At 41.7% G+C, this 20,985-nt stretch overlaps 1 protein-coding gene across 4 annotated transcripts in view; it reads right to left on the bottom strand.

Moving 5' to 3' along the window:
* LOC130922299 (calmodulin-binding transcription activator 1-like) overlaps nucleotides 1-20,985 on the bottom strand; it is a 213,322-nt gene that overhangs the window by 7,290 nt on the left and 185,047 nt on the right. For 2 of the 4 annotated variants that reach the window (XM_057846990.1, XM_057846992.1), the window contains 11 exons: nucleotides 20,280-20,428; nucleotides 18,988-19,172; nucleotides 18,832-18,910; nucleotides 18,476-18,743; nucleotides 16,856-17,364; nucleotides 13,128-13,276; nucleotides 12,985-13,046; nucleotides 12,800-12,915; nucleotides 12,572-12,640; nucleotides 5,494-5,795; nucleotides 5,332-5,362 (listed from right to left, as the gene is read on the bottom strand). In XM_057846990.1, coding sequence (XP_057702973.1) covers nucleotides 5,332-5,362; nucleotides 5,494-5,795; nucleotides 12,572-12,640; nucleotides 12,800-12,915; nucleotides 12,985-13,046; nucleotides 13,128-13,276; nucleotides 16,856-17,364; nucleotides 18,476-18,743; nucleotides 18,832-18,910; nucleotides 18,988-19,172; nucleotides 20,280-20,428 — 1,919 coding nt within the window. The remainder of the gene's footprint in view (nucleotides 1-5,331; nucleotides 5,363-5,493; nucleotides 5,796-12,571; nucleotides 12,641-12,799; nucleotides 12,916-12,984; nucleotides 13,047-13,127; nucleotides 13,277-16,855; nucleotides 17,365-18,475; nucleotides 18,744-18,831; nucleotides 18,911-18,987; nucleotides 19,173-20,279; nucleotides 20,429-20,985) is intronic. The other 2 variants (XM_057846993.1, XM_057846994.1) reach the window with 2 other exon arrangements.

Below are 20,985 nucleotides of genomic sequence, written 5' to 3'. Positions count from 1 at the left end.
TTGCATGAGTCACTAAGGCTAGGTTCATACCGCAGGTCGTAATGCACGAATCCGATTTTTCATGTTTTTCCGACTCGATTGAGGCATTAACATGACGGTCTGAACGGGAAAAGTCGCATAAAAGTGGACCATTTCAAATCTGATCTAGGTCATTTTCAGTTGTGGTTCAAATCAGATCTGGGCCACATTTTTCCAGAATGTGGCTGCGGTCTGAACTGTCAAGTCCCCCAAATCGGAATTCATGCAGGAATTACTTCAGCAAAGAGCGAGAGAGACAGGGCGCTACGCTAGCCATGGAGCTGTGGATTAGCGTTAGCGTCTAGCTTGAACACAGCTTTTACGGAAGAGGCAAGCTTGACAACAGTCATCAAAAAAAATAAAATGGGGGTGGGGGGAGGATCTGTGCTCCAAATGAGCAATATTTCAAGATTGCTTACACGGCCGAGAGTAATGTACAGTGGGGAGAACAAGTATTTGATACACTGCCGATTTTGCTGGTTTTCCCACTTGCAAAGCATGTAGAGGTCTGTAATTTGTATCATAAGTTCTCTTCAACTGTGAGGGACGGAATCTAATACAAAAAAACAGAAAATCACGTTGTATGATATTTAAATAATAAATCTGCATTTAATTGCATGAAATAAGTCTTTGATACATCACAAAAATCGAACTTAATATTTGGTACAGAAACCTTTGTTTGCTCTTTCAGATACCAAACGTTTCCTGTAGTCCTTGACAAGGTTTGCACACACTGCAGCAGGGATTTTGGCCCACTCCTCCATGCAGATCTTCTCCAGAGCCTTGAGGTTTCGGGGCTGCTGCCGGGCAACACGGACTTTCAGCTCCCTCCATAGACTTTCTATCGGGTTCAGATCTGGTGACTGGCTAAGCCACTCCAGGACCTTAAGATGCTTCTTATGGAGCCACTCTTTAGTTGCCTTGGCTGTGTGCGTTGGGTCCTTGACATGGTGGAAGACCCAGCCACGACCCATCTTCAGGTTTCTCACTGAAGGAAGGAGGTTGTCAGCCAAGATCTGGAGATACATAGCCCCATCCATTCTCCCCTCAATACGGTGCAGTCGTCCTGTACCCTTGGCAGAGAGGCAGCCCCAAAAAATGATTTTTCCTCCTCCATGTTTCACGGTTGTGATGGTGTTCTTGGGGTTGTACTCATCCTTCTTTTTCCTCCAAACACGACGAGTCAAGTTTAGACCAAAAAGTTCAATTTTGGTCTCATCCGACCACATGACTTTCTCCCATTGCTCCTCTGGATCATCCAGATGGTCAGTGGCAAACTTCAGACGTGTCTGGACATGCACTGGGTTCAGCAGCGGGACCTTGCGTGCGCTGTAGGATTTTAATCCATGACGGCATAATGAGTTTCCGATGGTTTTCTTCGAGACTGTGGTTTCAGCTCTCTTCAGGTCATTGACCAGGTCGTGCCATGTAGTTCTGGGCTTATCCCTCACCTTCCTCATGATCAGCGATGCCCCACAAGGTGAGATCTTGCATGGAGCCCAAGAACCAGGCAAATTGACCGTCAACTTGAACTTCTTCCATTTTCTAAAAATCGCTCCAACAGTTGTTACCTTCTCACCAAGCTGCTTGGTTATTTTCCTGTAGCCCATCCCAGCCTTGTGCAGGTCTATTATTTTATCCCTGATGTCCTTACACAGCTCTTTGGTCTTGGCCATTGTGGAGAGGTTGGAGTTTGTTTGTTTGAGCATGTGAACAGGTGTCTTTTATACAGGAAACAAGTTCAAACAGGTGCAGTTACTTCCGGTAATAAGTGGAGAACAGGAGGGGTTCTTAAAAAAGAACTAAGAGACGAAATATTTACTAGTTGGTAATGTATCAAATACTTATTTCATGCAGTAAAATACAAATTTATTTAAAAATTATACAATGTGATTTCCTGGATTTTTGTATTAGATTCCGTCCCTCACAGTTGAAGAGAACTTATGATACGAATTACAGACCTCTACATGGCTTGCAAGTGGGAAAACCAGCAAAATCGGCAGTGTATCAAATACTTGTTCTCCCCACTGTATATGTGTACGTCAAGCACGCACAGTGCGTGCGTGCTTTCAATTCATATAAACTTATCATATGATTATTTATGTCTGTTATTTGTGACCTCTTTTTGGAAACCAAAATATGATCACCCTAGAATGGCGTTGAGCCAGCATTTGTTTTGATGCTCTTGCGCATGCGGGTCAGTTAGCACAGCGCATTTTGGACTGCTAATTAGTGCGCATGCGTGATACTTGAACATGCTCAATGGACAAAGGCAGCTTGAACAGGCATGCCAAAAACAGATATGGCAAAAAAATCTGAATTGTACATTAAGACCTGGGGTGGTTCAGACTGCAGGTCTTAATGCACGAATCCAATTTTTTCGTGTTTTTCTGACTCGAGTGAGGCATTAAGTTGACACTCTGAACGAGAGCATAGAAGTGGAGCATTTCAAATCCGATTTGGGTCACTTTCATATGTTGGTTAAATCTGATCTGGGTCACATTTTTCCAGAATGTGGCGGCAGTCTGAACTGTCAAGTCCCCCAAATCGGAATTCATGCAGCAATTACGTCAGCAAAGAGCGAGAGCGGCAGGTAGGATGGCAGCTGATGTGGCGCAGTTGGTAGCTGGAGTTGTCCTTGAACGGGGATTATTTATGTCTGTTATTTGTGACCTCTTTTTTGGAAATCAAAATATGATCACCCTTGAATGACGTTGAGCCAGCATGTTCAGTCATTTGTTTTGATGCTCCTGCGCATGCGGGTCAGTTTGCCCAGCGCATCTCGCACTGTGAATTAATGCGCATACGTGATACTTGAACGGGCTCAATGGACAAAGGCAGTCTGAACAGGTACGCCCAAAAAAAAATCACATACAATGGGGCAAATAAGTATTTAGTCAACCACTAATTGTTTAAGTTCTCCCACTTGAAAAATATTAGAGAGGCTTGTAATTGTCAACATGGGTAAACCTTAACCATGAGAGACATAATGTGGGGGGAAAAACAGAAAATCACATTGTTGGATTTTTAAAGAATTTATTTGCAAGTCATGGTGGAAAATAAGTATTTGGTCAATACCAAAAGTTACATCTCAATACTTTGTTATGTACCCTTTGTTGGCAATAACGGAGGCCAAACATTTTCTGTAACTCTTCACAAGCTTTTCACACACTGTTGCTGGTATTTTGGCCAATTCCTCCATGCAGATCTCCTCTAGAGCAGTGATGTTTTGGGGCTGTCGTTTGGTAACAAGGATTTTCAACCCCCTCCACAGATTTTCTACGGGGTTGAGATCTGGAGACCGGCTAGGCCACTCCAGGACCTTGAAATGCTTCTTACGAAGCCACTCCTTTGTTGCCCTTGCTGTGTGTTTGGGATCATTGTCATGCTGAAAGACCAGCCACGTCTCATCTTCAATGCCCTCGCTGATGGAAGATTTTCACTCAAAATCTCTCAATACATGGCCCCATTCATTCTTTCCTTTACACAGATCAGTCGTCCTGGTCCCTTTGCAGAAAAACAGCCCCAAAGCATGATGTTTCCACCCCCATGCTTCACATTGGGTATGGTGTTCTTCGGCCGCAATTCAGTATTCTTTCTCCTCCAAACACGAGAACCTGCGTTTCTACCAAAAAGTTCTATTTTGGTTTCATCTGACCATAACACATTCTCCCAGTCCTCTTCTGGATCATCCAAATGCTCTATAGCGAACCGCAGACGGGCCTGGACGTGTACTTTCTTCAGCAGGGGGACACGTCTGGCAGTGCAGGATTTGAGTCCCTGGTGGTGCATTGTGTTACTGATAGTAGCCTTTGTTACTGTGATCCCAGCTCTCTTTGAGTCATTCACTAGGTCCCCCCGTGTGGTTCTGGGATTTTTGCTCACCGTTCTTGTCATCATTTTGACGCCATGGGGTGAGATCTTGCATGGAGCCCCAGATCGAGGGAGATTATCAGTGGTCTTGTATGTCTTCCATTTTCTAATAATTGCTCCCACAGTTGATTTCCTTACACCAAGCGTTTTACCTATTGCAGATCCAGTCTTCCCAGCCTGGTGCAGGTCTACAATTTTGTCTCTGGTGCCCTTCAACAGCTCTTTGGTCTTGGCCATAGTGGGGTTTGGGGTGTGACTGACTGAGGTTGTGGACTGGTGTCTTTTCTACCGATAATGAGTTAAAACAGGTGCCATTAATAGAGGTAACGAGTGGAGCCTCGTTAGACCTCGTTAGAAGAAGTTAGACCTCTTTGACAGCCAGAAATCTTGCTTGTTTGTAGGTGACCAAATACTTTATTTTCCACTCTCATTTGGAAATAAATTCTTTAAATATCAAACAACGTGATTTTCAGGGTTTTTTTCCACATTCTGTCTCTCATAGTTGAGGTTTACCCATGTTGACAATTACAGGCCTCTCTAATCTTTTCAAGTAGGAGGACTTGCACAATTGTTGGTTGACTAAATACTTATTTGCCCCACTGTATGACAAAAAAATCAGAATTGTGCATTAAGACCTGCAGTATGAACCTAGCCTATGTCCTGAGTCTTACCTGCTGTGGTCACGTCAAGTGGAGTCCAGTCACGAAGTTATGTCGAGTCGAGTCATAATGTTATGTAAAGTCAAGTCGAGTCAAGTCTCGAGGTCATGTCATGTCGAGCTGAGTCACAAGGTTGTAGAGACAAGTCAAGTCAAGGGTTGTCGAGTCGAGTCACAGGCTGGTTTCAGGCCTTCACCATTGTTTCCCAGCCCACCCACAAAGCACTTTTTTGATGGAAACCTTACTGTCAATGAAAGTCAATGAAAAATGGAAAAAAAACAAAAAACAAAAATACAACACGATATAGTCTGCAGGCAGGGCACTTGATAGATTTTTGATTGGCATGATGTTCCGTGAGGGCGTGGCGAGAGCGGCCAAGGCGACCAAGCGGCTCAATGGGAGGTGGGAACCAATCAATGATCCAAGTTTTTCCAAGTCAGCTTGTCGAGTCTCGAGCCATTGTCTCATGAGTCAAGTCGAGTCGAGTTTCGTGTTATTGCCTCACAACTCGAGTCAAGTCTCGGACCCTCTGAGCTCAAGCGAGTCAAGTCCGAGTCTGCGTTTTTTTTTTCATCAGGTCCGAGTCGAGTTGAGAGTCAGCAAATTTGCGACTCCAGTCCAACTCCCTGAGACTCGAGTCCAATTGTCTGGGGATAGCGAGAAAGAAGGGTAGCGAGAGAGAGATGAATAATCAGCCTGGATACCCTCTCCTGCACCCACATGCAAACAGGCATGAGAGAGAAAGAGAAGGAGCCAGAGCAGAGAGGGGGAGGAGACTCACCCGCTTCAGGGGCCTATGGTCCATCAAAGGGCTTCGTAGAAACAGTAAAACAACAGCAGCTGTTAGCACCATTGCCCGTGTGGCAGTGGGCTATGAATGCATGTGTGTGTTTGCGTGTTTTCTCGGGTGTGCGTGCAGGTTAAGCTGAACTTCGTAACTTACCTGTGGCGGCATCGGAGCAGGAACCTCAGGATCTTGCGTGCAGCCTGGTTCTGTTTTTTAGTTAGAAGATTGCTAGGAGCAGAGACAGGGGTATGAGATTTTGTTTTGGACACATTGATCGCATGCAAGCGTGTGTGTTTTCCTTTTTTTTCGTACCTGAGGGAGTGTCTGTAGGAGCGATAGTATTGCTGAATAAGGACTGCGGCTCTGCGACTCTGTTGGAACTTCCTCTGCTCATGGAAACTCCGGAAACGACTCTGGATCAGGATGGCTGCCAGGGTCATCCTCTTATAAAGTGCATACTGAAAAGAGTAGTGGGATAATCCAACATTAAATATCTACTTTTCCACTACTGAACACAGAAACTGGGTCCTTAAATGTTCAGTATACAGTGGGGCAAATAAGTATTTAGTCAACCACCAATTGCGCAAGTTCTCCTACTTGAAAAGATTAGAGAGGCCTTTAATTGTCAACATGGGTAAACCTCAAACATGAGAGACAGAATGTGGGAAAAAAAACAGAAAATCACATTGTTTGATTTTTAAAGAATTTATTTCCAAGTTAGAGTGGAAAATAAGTATTTGGTCACCTACAAACAAGCAAGATTTCTGGCTGTCAAAGAGGTCCAACTTCTAACGAGGTCTAACGAGGTCCAATGAGGCTCCACTCGTTACCTGTATTCATGGCACCTGTTTTAACTCATTATCGGTATAAAAGACACCTGTCCACAATGTCAGTCAGTCACACTCCAAACTCCACTGTGGCCAAGACCAAAGAGCTGTCGAAGGACACCAGAGACAAAATTGTAGACCTGCAACAGGTTGGGAAGACTGAATCTGCAATAGGTAAAACGCTTGGTGAAAAGAAATCAACTGTGGGATTAATTATTAGAAAATGGAAGAAGACCACTGATAAGCTCCCTCGATCTGGGGCTCCATGCAAGATCTCACCCCGTGGCGTCAAAATGATGACAAGAACGGTGAGCAAAAATCCCAGAACCACACGCGGGAACCTAGCGAATGACCTACGGAAAGCTGGGACCACAGTAACAAAGGCTATTATCAGTAACACAATGCGCTGCCAGGGACTCAAATCCTGCACTGCCAGACATGTCCCCCTGCTAAAGAAAGTACACGTCCAGGCCCGTCTGCGGTTTGCTAGAGAGCATTTGGATGATCCAGAAGAGGACTGGGAGAATGTGGTTTCAATGATCAGATGAAACCAATATAGAACTTTTTGGTAGAAACTCAGGTTCTCGTGTTTGGAGGAGAAAGAATACTGAATTGCATCCGAAGAACACCATACCCACTGCGAAGCATGGGGGTGGAAACATCATGCTTTGGGGCTGTTTTTCTGCAAAGGGACCAGGACGACTGATCTGTGTAAAGGAAAGAATGAATGGGGCCATATATCGAGAGATTTTGAGTGAAAATCTCCTTCCATCAGCAAGGGCATTGAAGATGAGACGTGGCTGGGTCTTTCAGCATGACAATGATTCCAAACACACAGCCAGGGCAACAAAGGAGTGGCTTCGCAAGAAGCATTTCAAGGTCCTGGAGTGGCCTAGCCAGTCTCTAGATCTCAACCCCATAGAAAATCTGTGGAGGGAGTTGAAAGTCTGTGTTGCCCAACGACAGCCCCAAAACATCACTGCTCTAGAGGAGATCTGCATGGAGAAATGTGTGTGTGAACAGTGTGTGAAAAGCTTGTGAAGAGTTACTGAAAACATTGGGCCTCAGTTATTGCCAACAAAGGGTACATAACAAAGTATTGAGATGAACTTTTGGTATTGACCAAATACTTATTTTCCACCATGATTTGCAAATAAATTCTTTAAAAATCAAACAATGTGATTTTCTTTTTTTTCCACATTCTGTCTCTCATGGTTGAGGTTTACTCATGTTGACAATTACAGGCCTCTCTAATATTTTCAAGTGGGAGAACTTGCACAATTAGTGGTTGACTAAATACTTATTTGTCCTATTGTATATGGCGAAAATCATTTGAGCATTTACTAGATACCTTAGTAAACTACTATTTCAAGGTTTATGTGCTAGTGTGTTATTTGTTTTCACTGGTAAGACAACATAGCGTACTAGTAGAATGAGTGTCTCACGATTACTAGCACTAGTGCATATTTTGGCCTTCTAGTACCCAAAGATGGCTTTAAATAAATGCCCAAAATGGTTCTTCCAGTCAGCGTTGCGACAACATGAGCCGCTTTCGGACTTTTGGTCCCTCCAGTCGTTAGAGGAACTACCCTTCGCCAGGCATTCTTGTTCGCACATGGGCACCATGACCAAGACCATCGAGGACACAGCAGCAATTCTTGCATGTTTTATAGGGAATAATTTCCATCGGCGAGCAAATCCATCGTTTAACGACAAAAATGGAAGAGTACGCAGATTTAGTACAGGGTAGGTTTTTCCAAATATGGCTGTTCCTCGAGACTCAAGAGTATGGAAGGGGCGTAGCTGCTGATTTCAGCGAAGCACCTAGCACCTATGTAATTGAATCCCAACGGCTCCACTGAAAGTCCCTACCTCAGAGTGGGGTGTGCCATCTTAGGCACCTCACGATTCGATTCGATTCGATTACGATTCAGGGGGCTTCGATTCGATTAGTGAACGATGATCACGTTATTGATGATGATCACGGTTATCGCGATTATCGCGATTATATATGCATCGTGCATTACTAGTTAATACAGTAGCCAAACAAATGTATGTCCATTACTTATCTAAAATATCCTACTGATTCAACAGGAATGATGGAAATATGGCAATACAACAAAAAGCTGCCCTTAAGCTGCTTTTTTTATTTTTTTCAAGAAAGTGCAAAAACATTAACCATTTTAAAGGGAGTACTTATTTCTCTCAACAATACAATAAAATTTACACAGTTGGAATAAATTCCACATTTTCTGGAAACAAAGTTTCTTTAGAGATAAGACTTCTTTTAACCAATACACTTTGCTTTCACAGATTTCTGTACTATTTCGCATGTTCGTAGTGTTACTGCTGTGCTTAATCATGGTTTTACACGTTCTGCATATGAAATACACGTTAGCGAATTAGCTAATTAGATTAGCGCTCGGCGCTAACTATTAACATCTCAAAAACAACAACAATAAAGGCTAAACAGTACAAGAGGGTTTGTGTACTCACCTCTTATAAATGCACATGGGTCTTAGCAACACACTCAGGACATTTTTCAATTGAAATGCCTTAAAACTACTGCTGGACAGCTACAAAACAAGGAGCAACGAACTATCTCTCTTCCCCTCTTGTTCTAAAAAATAACTTGCGCACAAAAGCGCGACCGCCGCGTCTCATATACAAATTTATTTTCCAGTCCTTTAAAAAGGAGTAAATCTCTCTCTCAACAGGCAAGCATCCATCATAACGTGCGAGCGCCCGTTAACGGTGCCCGGGCGGCAGACGTGTCTTGAATTTCGTTCTGCTACGAGCGGCTGCCATAAAGTTATGAAGGAAAATCATAGTTTTTTAACCTTTATGAATCGTAATCGAATCGTCATGTGTCGAATCGCAATGCATGTAATAATCGATTTTTGGAACTCCTCTACCTCAGAGTAGGAACTAAAATGGTTTTCAGAACTCGAGTTTCTGGTGCCTACTTCCTACATGTGCGAACACGCACAATGGCGTCATCCTGCTCCAAAAGGTTCTAGGAACTGAATATAGTTTCTTTTTTTCGTCGCATAACAGTGTCTCTTCCGTCGTTTTGTCCAAATTTTTTACTTTATTTTATTAATATTATCTATAATACATGTTTTTGGATTGTTATTTTGAGATTTAGGGGGTCTTTAGGGGTACTTAAAGGGTTAATTCCGATTTACGTGGAAATTCGGGTTACATCGTCAGCTTAGGAACGGAACTCATTCGTAACCCGAGGACTCCCTGCAAACCTAAAATTTGTGTGTGTGTGTGTGTAAAATACTTAAATTAAAAAAAAAAATGATCAGAAAAAAAAAGTAACTTATCCATAGCATCTGTTTATTTTAGCTTTATTACAGTACTTTTATTTTTACATTTATAATATCAGACATAACCGGTTACTTTATAAATAAAGTGAATAAAACAGCTCCCCCCAACAAATATTGCAAGACTATTGAAAATGTAATTGCTCAAGTAGGCATGTCTTTGTGGCGGCATAAAAGAAAAGCTAACAGCAAAGGAAAAATGTAAACATGCAAGTGTTAAAGCCTGTGTCCAGGCTGCTAAATTGACAATTAAAAAAAAAAAAAAAAAAACAGGATCAGAACATACATTAAAAAGTGTCAGTTCAGAGCAAAGCTCGCAGACCCCTGCACACCAGACACTGGCTTGGTGTTTTATTCACCCCGCAACAAATTAGCCATGCAGTGGGCCTTTTGGTACATGCATTTTTGTCCAAGCTGCTCAGTGCAATATGGCAAAGTCAGAAATTTACAAGAATAAGAAAAGAGGAATAAAATAGTGACTCCAAAAAGAGCTGGACAGATGCAAAGTGACATGGATCCAAGGGCGTAGGTTTAGGATACTTTTTGCAGAGGATGGGACATCAGTAATGATCAATGCAAAATAAATATGCATTGAGTTATACTAAATTTTATGTGTATTGGTTGAGCCTATATCATTCAATTCAAACCTTTGTTTTCAAAAACTACTAAAGAAACATTTTGAAAACTTCCCGGAAAAAAATGTCTGGATTTTATTAGCAAATTTAAATTGCATTATTTGAACTTAGGTTATATTAAGATACACAGAAAATACAAGCTTGTTATTCATCTCTTAACTATAAAAAAAAAAAAAATTCTTTAGAGCACTCAACATTGTCAAAATTAAAAAATATATAAATATAACTGAAAAAAAACTTTCTTTGTCAGGGAATAACAAAAATGGAGCTGTCCTTCAAGTAAAACACTACTTTTTTTGTCCACAAGCACAGCCAAACAGGTTAGCAAGTTCACATAGTTTAATGTTATACTAACTCTGATGCAGGTTAGACTTTCAGCAGCAAAATTGGTGGTGTGTTCCCTAGCTCCACAACATTGACATCTTTTTACATTTCTTACAGTGGCTGCTGCTGGCTGAAAAAAGACTTCTAATATCCCTAATATCTAATGTATGTGCATAAACTTCACAATATATTGACAGGACACGGGGCGCTGGGCCGATTAATAGGGGGCCGATCTCCGTCAAAGCAGACCGAGTGGAAACACAGACAAAGAGCTCTTTCCGCTGAAAATTCTTGTAAATAAATGCTTGAATCCCTGAATTTTTTATGAATATGAACGTTTAAAAAAAGTCTTGATTCTTGGTTAAAAGCAAAAAACAGGCAGTTAACATTTATTTTACGTAAATATGTCGAATGTGATGCTAGTCTTTAAGCCAATGTGGCGCCGCCTTGTCAGAACAAAGAGCTTTTTACGATGAAAATTCTTGTGAATAAATGCTTAAATACCTGAATTCCTTATAGACATGAACGTAAAACAGTCTCAAATCTTGGTCGAAAGCAAAAAAAAAGGGCAGTTACCATTTATTTTACATAAATATGTCCAAGTACGATGCCTGCCTGTCAGTAAATGTGGTGGCCGCTATATGTAAACAGAGCTTTTCCAGCAAAATTTCTTCTGAATTGATGGGGGAAAATATTATGTGATGCCTTAACATTAGTATATTATGCCTTTGTGATGTATGATTGCCTCTGTGACCTAGATTGTAACAATTTCTATTGTTTTTCACCTTGGGTTCCATAGTTAGGAGGGAGTCTCACGAGATAACTTGTTTTGCACCATAGTATTGTTTTTTTACGCGCCTGGGTTCCATAGTTAGGAGGGAATCTCACGAGATAACTTGCTTTGCACCCATAATATTTACCACAGGGACAGAACATCTGTTACCAGGACGGCACAACTTGTTGACCATGTGAGAAGCCCTTTTTCAAGGGGCTGAACCAAAAGTAGCTTTAATATTTGTCATTGGGCAAGGCGCGCGCCGCCAGGGGGCGGGGGTTGGCCGTCCCAGCCCCCATGGGGCGCGTTCCTACAAGAACTGGACATTTCCGGGCGACCCGCGAAGTCCGCTGGAGGATTACGTACGGATCGCTCTGCTTTATTCCTTCGCCGCTTTACCGGAGCGTTGGCTCCCCGCTCATTTGTCACGGTAAGCAATTTTCATTAGTAAGGAACATCTTGTTGTGCTGTAACGGTAGTGTGGGGATTCTGGGATTGACAAGCTAGATCTAGCGTCATCGTTACCACTTGTTATGCTGGTTTTGATGTTTGTTTGCTTACTCTCGTGGGATTGTAATCAATAAATTTCATTTATTCTGCATTTTCTAATCAATAAACATTGTATATTTCGCAAAAGCGTGCCTGTTGCTGACCCACTGCAAACCCGGAAATTTTGGAAAACATGAATAAATGCTTAAATCCCTGAATTCTTTATAGATATGATCGTAAAACAGTCTTGATTCTTGGTTAAAAGCAAAAAAACGGGCAGTTAGCATTCATTTTACTTTAATATGTCGAATGTGATACTAGTGTTTTAGCCAAGTTGGCGCCGCTTTAACACAACACAGAGCTTTTAACGATGAAAATTATTGTGAGTAAATGCCTAAATCCCTGAATTCTTTATAGATATGGACGCAAAACAGTCTCAATTCTTGGTAAAAAAAAAAAAAATTGGGCAGTTAGCATTTATTTTACGTAAATATTGCGAATTAGAACACTAATGCTGTAACGGTTGATTTCTCCCATTGATTTTAAAATAATAAATTTGAAAATATTATTAAGTGAAAGAATTCACTTAATAATGGTGGGGTCTGTTACAACCATTAAAACAAATGGGAAGACAATCTAAATTACCTATATAACTAAAATCATTATATAATGCAAATAATGTTGCTTAAAAGTTGGTTGGGACAATGTAGCATCCTAAAAAGTTTTGTCCCTACCGTCCTTCTGCAAACCTACGCCCTTTCATGGATCCTTTTCACTGTGTTAGTTTAATTGATATAATTATATATTAATATATGTAGTTCAGTTTAGCGCTGTCTTAATATTGAATCATACCTGCTTGTATCTCTTATAGCAGCGTTGGATCACTGCTGCAATCTCTTTGCGTTGTTCCTGAATAGGACCCTGAAGGGGTGATGGTAAGAGTTTGTATAAAAGCTGGTCATGCAAGCAAGCAAACAAACATGTATCACACAAAATAGATACATGAGAGGAGAAGCATAAAGAGCATATAATAGACATTGATATTCAGTGAAATATGATGCAACAAAAGATAAGGGATACCTTTTGTTTTCGAAGGGTGTGCAGAGCATTCCTGATGGTCACGCACAGCTCTCTTTGCTCAGCTTCTGTCATGGCAAGAAAGGGGGAATCGGTTTTCAACCGTTCCGCTTTCATAGCTGCAGAGAGAAAGAGGTTCTAGTCAGACGGTGAAGGTAGGGCTCGTTTAGTTTGAAGACTCTGCTCACCCTCAGGCCCTGAGTGAGGGTTTGGTTTCGGGCCGAGTGTCTGGGGCTTGGCATTAAGGAATCTGTAAGCAAAAGTGTGTGTCTAAGACAAGTGTCGAACAATCTTTGATTGAATGAAAACATTCGATTATGTTTTAACTTACCTCTCCACCTCAGCAAGATAACCAGACAGTAGTCTGACATCGCCGCTGAGGCCTGATCTACCAGAGTCGGTTTCAGTCTCCATATCCTCCTGCTTTAGTCGAGCGGTTGACGTCTCCATGATGTGATCGGCAAGCATTGAAATGTCCATCTGTGAAACACATAAACACAAAAATTCTAACAATTAACTGTTGGTCAATGCGATTTTGCACAATCAACAAAAATGATGTCCCTTTCCCAATGTAAAGTTTGCAGTATTCCTAAAGACTACCATATAAAGTTGTCCGATATTTTTGGCTAGCCGGAATAAAAGCCTTTTAAAATGCTATTGGATAATATCGACATCGTTTTTTCATAATCGGTTTTGGGCCAATATGCATGCTGTCATGTCCACTTATTGCCTACCTGTTTCTGGTGTTTTGTCGCCCCCCCTCTGGCGGTTAGGTGTAATTAGGTTTGATACGTTCCAGCCAGTGTTGAATTCGTTAACGATGACGATACGAGAAAATATTTCGTCAACGAGCATTTTTTTCATGATAATGACACGCTGAAAACATGTCTTGGGAGACCAAAACATAACAAGATGGATGCCAGTTGTCGTCTGACGACACGAAAACAAGATGAAAATTTGCCATAGTTTCCGTCATAAATTCACAATGTGTGATATTTTCTCATTGTAAGTGTAGTTAGCAGGCATTTAGCAGTGTTTGCACGTGTCACTCATTTGATGTGCCGCGCCTCCCCCCGACCCCGCCGGTCTTACTCACTGGACGGCGAGTAAGACCGTGCCCATTCCAGGCTCCTTTTCTGAAACATATGTGTCAGGTGCTGCTTGGTAAGTTTTGCTTTCTTATCTTGGCTAGATATGCCATGTTGCTTTTGCCTGTAAACGTCTGTGCTGAGTGATCATCACACCAAGTAAACTAACCTGTAGCGTTAGCATAGCATTTGCGTTAGCATCAGCATTTAGCACAGTGACTCTGTCTTCTTAAACTCTTGGAAACATTTTACATACAGTTCGTGGCATCCAGGTGAGTTTAATTATTTGCAAATTATGTGCTGTTTTCTTGCTGAGTGTGTATTATCATCATGAAAATGGTGATATCTTTGTAGACTCTACAGTTAGTTAGTTTTTACAGTTAGTTGGTTAGCTAGTCGAAATTTGTCTATAGTTTTCGTTGCCTAAAACTAGATGAATACGAACACATTTTGAAATGACTAAAATATGACCAAGACTAATAAGTATTTTCGTCCAAAATCTAAGACGAAAATTAAAATGGCTGACACAAACAACACTGGTTACAGCTAGGGGTGCAACGGTTCAGTTAGCCCACGGTTCGGTTTGAACCTCGGTTTTGGGATCACGGTTTCGGTTCAGTTACGGTTTGCGTTTTGCTTTTTTTTTTTAAACTGCTTTTATTTTGCTTTTTAAAAAATGAAATAACACTTAAAATGTAAACATTTTCGACTGTTAAAATGCCTCTTAGCTCTTTGGCAAGTGTAGTGACTGACTACTGAAATACACACACAGCAGTAAAAAAGTTACTTGGCAAAGTAAGTGGTGATATCTTTCATGTTTTTTTTTCATTAAAAAACAACAACAAACAAACCCAAAAACATAGTAACCTTTGCTATGTTTGGAGGTCATTTAATGTTGTGAATCAACCGTTAAATGTGATAAAATTGCTCCCGTTTTTGCCTTAGTTCCCTTCTGTCTACTTTCGACATGTGAACATTTTAAAACTGTTTCATCCTTTAAAGATAGACTCAAGTCAAGATTTTGCCGATTTAGGAGTATTTTGGATAAAAAGTTTCTTAGGTTCGCTCGGAAGGTTTGCTACAACAGAGCCTTTCTGAGAAGTTTACTGCTCTGAAATGGCGGCTGTTTAGTAACGCTACCGAGTGTCATTTCGCATGTAGTTCTATATGCATGAGATATCTAGGCGTAGATTGTATGATGTCGGCTAAAGTCAGGCGTAGCCTAGCATCGCGTTTGCTAAAGCGTCTCAACAAACACTTTCCCTCTCCGTGTCTGACTTTTCTCGCGCCATTCAAGTATTAACGAACATTGGCTCCTTGCAGAAACGGTGACCAAATCCGAACGGATGGAAAAAAACGAAATGCACGAAAAACGTGCATATTTTGAACGTAACGTACGGCGTACACATTTAAAAATCAGTGCTCACTTGTACAAATTACGACGAGACGGTACAACCTGACAGGTATGAATTATAGTAGACCGTCACAGTTAGGTAGTAGCACTCTGTAGCACGGGACGTCCAACTATCAGCGGTCAGGGCGAAATTATGTGCTTTCGCGAAATCATCTTCGATGGATTTGCGTGCCATTTCATAAATGTCAGGGATTATGTTGTTGGCGAAATATGTCCGCGAGGGAACAATATAACGCGGGTCAAGCGTTGCAATTAAATAAACGAAGCCCGCATCTTCAACTACGGAATATGGTTGCATGTCTTTTGCAATGCACATCCCCACTGCGTGGGTTATTTTCTTGTGTTTTTCTGACCTGATATTGTAAGTCTTTTGGAACACTTCTTCTATAGACCCGTGTGTTTTCACTGGTGTCATCTTCGGGGTTGTCCTGCTCTGAGAAAGCGATGTCTGTGGGTGATGCCGGCTGAGGTGCTGAGTCATGTTAGAAGTGTTGCCGTTAGCATAGGGAACAAGCGCTGAGCAATGCTTGCAAATTGTTTTTTTTTTTTTTTTTTCAATATTTTCTCCCCGTCTGCATTGTAGTCCACGGGGAAACCGAAATGTTGCCACACCGCAGATTTGAAAGAAGACGGTGCTTCCTCAAAATTCGGTCTGTCGACTCCTCCGCTCGCCATAACTTTTTTTGTTTTCTTTCTTGTTTCACTTTCACCTCGCTTGTAAGCGAGAGAGGGCGTTACTCGGCTCCTATTACACAGGTGCTTGACAGCGATTGGACATTTACTCGCGGGGCGGGAATTTCTCCACAGCTGCGCTTCACGTCATACACAGGCACACAGAGTTTGACCAATTCATTCCACAGGCACACAGAGTTTGACCAATTCATTCCACAAGCGTTCGGAATAAATTACTGTAATTGCAAAACCAAAAAGGCGCGGTTCATAAAGGCGTATTGAACCGTACAGGGCGAACCGTACGGTTCGGTTTTGAACCGCAAACCGTTGCACTGCTAGTACCCGCACACACATTGATGACAGAATAAGTGCCTTATGGGCACTTTGCACTTGGACTTGATCCCAAAAACTGATGTTTGCATGATTTTGATTTCAACAATAAATACAGTGGTGCCATATAGGCACTTTTTCCATAACTTCCGTTGACGTTGTTCTCTTATTTTCCAAAGAATGTTTAATCGGAAAACCTTGAAGTTGTTACATTTATCATTATTTAAGCATCCAGTGGGGCATCACAATACAATTAGGCATAATATGTTAAGTCCACGACCGCATATATTGGTATCGATTTGATATCGATATCGGATTTTTTGATTTGGACAATATCGGGATATCGATTATCCGTTAAAAAGTCGTTATCGGACTCTACTACCATACTGATGTCAGGAGATAAACATTTAAGTCACTTTAAAAACAGATACATTTTAGAGCATGTTTAATTCTATATCACATAAACAAGCTGAGACCAGACCAAGACCTTTAAAGTGTGCACCACCGAAACACAGTTTCAAATAATGTATTGTAGAGGCGGCATTTGCTCCTAACCTGTAAGTCTTCTGCGGTATCCTGATAAGTTAGCAGCTCTGTTTCCTCCCCCATATCAGAAAGGACTCCCTGGCGCAGGTGAACAGCCAGTCGTTCTTTTCCTAGGATCCTCCTGGCAAGGCTACGCTGCCCCAGAGTCTGTCTCAGGCTCCACCTGGCGCCCCCTCCAGATGCCCCTATCCTGGCCTGCAGGTGGGAGAAGGAAGGGCTAGGGAGCTGAGGACGGTCAGGATTGAAGCTGGCAGGAGGTGAACTTCGATTGCTGAGGTTAGGATGTTGGGTTTGTTGAGGACTTGGTAGATGGGAAGGGTGAGTGTTGGGACTGTGGCTGTTTAGGAGCGAGTTGAGGTTGCTGGAGGTTGAGTTAGCGAGCTGTTGCTGAGTGGGTTTGAGTCTCTTAGCTGGGGGTGGACCCCCTTGTTCTCCCTGGGTTGTCTGTGAAGCTCTGTGTCCTGTTTGGTTCCAGGTCTGGTTGCTAGGCTGGCTCTCTGTCCTTACTCTCTTCAATTCTGAAACACAAGGATTAAGAACTGAATATTACATATATAATCACCATACGATTTGCAATACAAGGCTCATGAAAATTATCGATACATCATTCTACAACATTTTTCTTTACAAGTAATAAACAGAAAAAAGCTATTTTCGTCCTTTTGCTGTGAACTGAATTAAGTTTATCACTAGTCAACATCCAATTCATTTGAACTGGGAGGGCTAACCCTCCCACTTTCAACAGATTGGACGTGTATGCCGGTCAATGGCAGTCAATGAGTATAATTTTGGGGAATTTCAGGTCATTTGCTGTTGATTTTCCGTCACTTCCTGTTGATTTTGGGGCATTTCTGGGTCACTGCTTCTTCTTCTTCTAACCTAAAATCAAGAGGAAGTGGGTAACTATTGTAAAGTTGCTTTCTCCTATATGAATGTGATAAAAATATTTGCCAAGTAATGCTTTTTAAACGTTAGGAGGAAAGCAGAATACCTACAGAAAACCTAAGAAAATAAACACGTAACAACGGCATGAACAAAAAAATCATAACAGGTCAGGAACTGTAAAATGCTTCGATTGTTTTTTAGTCTTCTTCATCACGCTGTTCAGATTCTGACATCATAAGACCAAGATTAGACCAAAACACACAGTACCTTGCAGTGTTGCTTTCGTCAACCATGACGATAATGAAAATAGTTTTTCAGCGAACAATTTTTTCATGACAATGACGAGCTAAAAACGTGGCTTAGGAGACTTGGACATAATGAGACGAATGCCAGTTTTTGTCTGATGAGACGAAAATGCGACCTAGTTTTTGTCATAAGTTCACAATGCGTGACATTTTCATATTGCACGGCTGCGCTCCATCTTGCTTGTTTGTTTTCTTATGTTGGTAAGAGAGAATGTGCTATGTTGTTTTAGCCTTTAAAAGTGAGTGATCATCACACTAAATGTAACGGGTCGAGTTAGCATAGCCTTCGCGTTAGCATTAGCGTCAACTTTAGCGTTGCAAGCATCCTCTTAAACGCTCTCCTCTAGCTAGCTTACTTACTCTAGCTTACGCTCTACTGACTAGCGCATTCCATTCAAACGTAATAGACACAGTACTGTTTACTGATCGTTTCTCCCACCTGAGTTTGGGTTTGAGGAGTGACTGTTGCTTATTCTGCTGAGCTCCGAACTTCCTCTCCACCTGTCCACCCATGCGTCAGCAGGCTGGCTTGGAGCTTGAGGACTTTGTTGCAGCTGCTCCAAGAGCTCAGCCAGTCGCGTGTGGCCTCGGGATCTGGCAATATTTAGCGGCAAGCGTCCCAGAGAATCTGGAATAGCCAAAGCTCTTGGGTCCCACTGGTACAGCACCAGTGCAGCATCAGTATGACCCAGAGCACATGCCCACATCTAGAGGGATAAATGGGATGTGGTCACAAATATGACATGGAGAGAAAAAGCACCCCCACTAACCTTGTGGGGAATATTTGTCACTCACCAATGGCGTGCAGGAAAAGTGATCGACATTAAGAGGATCCACCTCAAGCTCGAGGTCAATACTGTCAGCATGCTTGGTACTGCAGAGCAAAATCCACATGTGAGATTTAAATGTTACATCGCTTTCTATGGTCTGCTATGATTGTTTGTTACTCACCGCCAGCGAATGAGAGTCTGAATGAGCCCGGCGTAACCCTGAGCGGCAGCCAGATGCAATAAGGTCATTCCCCTTGAATTCTTGCTGTGGACAAGCTGATTGGAGGAAGCCCAGCACGGCTGCGACATCATCTTCTCACACACAACCACGACACGACCCTCAAATGAGCTATGGTCGGGAGAGGCCTGCGGGAAAAAATTGGCACAGCAATCAAATTGTCAGCATATTTCCAAAGATATCTTTTGGTGCTCTTAAGTTGGTGAATTGCCTATCTTCATCAATCCCCTATTGCACAAAATGGCTTTGCCCCTAGAAAGAACCTCTGAATTTTTGGAACATACCACAGGGGTGAAAAAAATGAATTAGTGGAGCTCGAGTTTCATACATTCTTAATGTACGAGTTAGCGGGGGGGGGGGAATTAGTCGGTGGAGTTGATTTCAACAATTTCTGTGCAGTTTGTTAGTTATTTATTAATTTCAGCGCTCCGGAGTGGCTAAGCTAGCACGAGTCAATGGTTAGTTAGATGATAAATAATCTGTCCAGACAAAAAAAATTGAAAAATAACGTTTAAATGGGTAACAATATGAAAAAGAAAATCTCAAACACTCCTTGTTGTCTGCGATTTCTGCATCGTGACCCTTGTTATATCACCATGTTTCACTCATAAAATAAAATAGAAATCCGGCTGTGGCCATTCACAGCTGTGTCTTGACACTCTGTGATACATGCTACATGGAGTTTTTGGATCGAAACAAGGTAAGTACGCGATAATATCTAGTTAAAATCGTGGCGTTTATAATTCAGCTCTCGCGTGCTCGCGCCTCCAATGAGGGTTTTGCTGTTTAAAAACATAAAAAAAAAATAAAAAAAAAATGCCTTCCTGTTCAAAATTTTTGTTCCCCCAGACAATTGAGATTTTCAGCTTTCCAATGATGTATCATACATGCATTTCGGACATTCATTTTCATTTTGAAAGGTGGCCAAATTGAGGGTCTCAGAGTGGAACTTCAAGTCACCTGAGTGTTTTCCGCCATATAGATGTGTTTTGGTTGCTCAGCCTTGTAACTCTATTGTATTTCGTTTGGTAATAAACCGTCTTGAAATCTAATCATGTGACAATTTCGAAAAACATGATTGCGATTAAAAGAAGGATTGTTAATTTTTGTCATGTGTCTGCGCTCCACTGATTAGCATCCTAAATGAAAATACAGGAATATGTTAATATTTTTTTCACCTTTACTTAATTTATGATTTATGTTAAAGGAATTCAAATGGCATCTTCCTGTCTTACTTGAGATTGCTGCTCAGTGGCTCCCCCTCCTTCTACACCGCCACTCTTGGTTGCCATAGTTTCCGAGGTGGGGTTTTGATTGGTTATATCGGCCATCCTCTGTTCCATCTGCTCCAGACGCTCCAAGATGGACATCCTGAATTGAGTATCTACAGAAAAGAAAACATGAATGAATGATTTATTCAAAAGAATATTTACTGTATATTTTAGGAGATCCAAAATAGTTAGCCACCAATATATAAGGTTTCTTCCCGAAATGAAAGGATAAAACTAGACCAACCTAAGGACCACCCAGGCTGTGAACCACTGGAATGTTAACATAATATGCTGTAAGTGCAGTGCACGCATCAAGCAACAAATCATGTACAGTATGTTATTGATACTGTATTTGTGCATGGCTGTAAGTGCGACCTTCTATTCCTGTGCAGCTGCAGTTTGCTGCAGTGCACATCATGTCACTCAGGCTTTTTATTTTCCCTTCTTTCCTCTCTGCTGTCTGTAGCACACAATCAGAAAAAAAAGAAGAAGGAGGACTCCTGTGATTGACACAAAAATCAGGCTCCAAACACTCTCGTATGCCAATCAGAGGACAGATTAGGCAATTGGTCTGAATGAATAACCAATCAGATGATAGGTACGAGCCTATTCACCAACTGATGTAAACAAAAAGGTTGAACAACAGGGCAATAGACACATTCAAAAGAAC

Source organism: Corythoichthys intestinalis, chromosome 9 (genome assembly GCF_030265065.1).
Source record: "Corythoichthys intestinalis isolate RoL2023-P3 chromosome 9, ASM3026506v1, whole genome shotgun sequence".
In the NCBI taxonomy this organism is placed as follows: domain Eukaryota; kingdom Metazoa; phylum Chordata; class Actinopteri; order Syngnathiformes; family Syngnathidae; genus Corythoichthys; species Corythoichthys intestinalis.
This window is presented reverse-complemented; position numbering and strand designations above follow the sequence as displayed.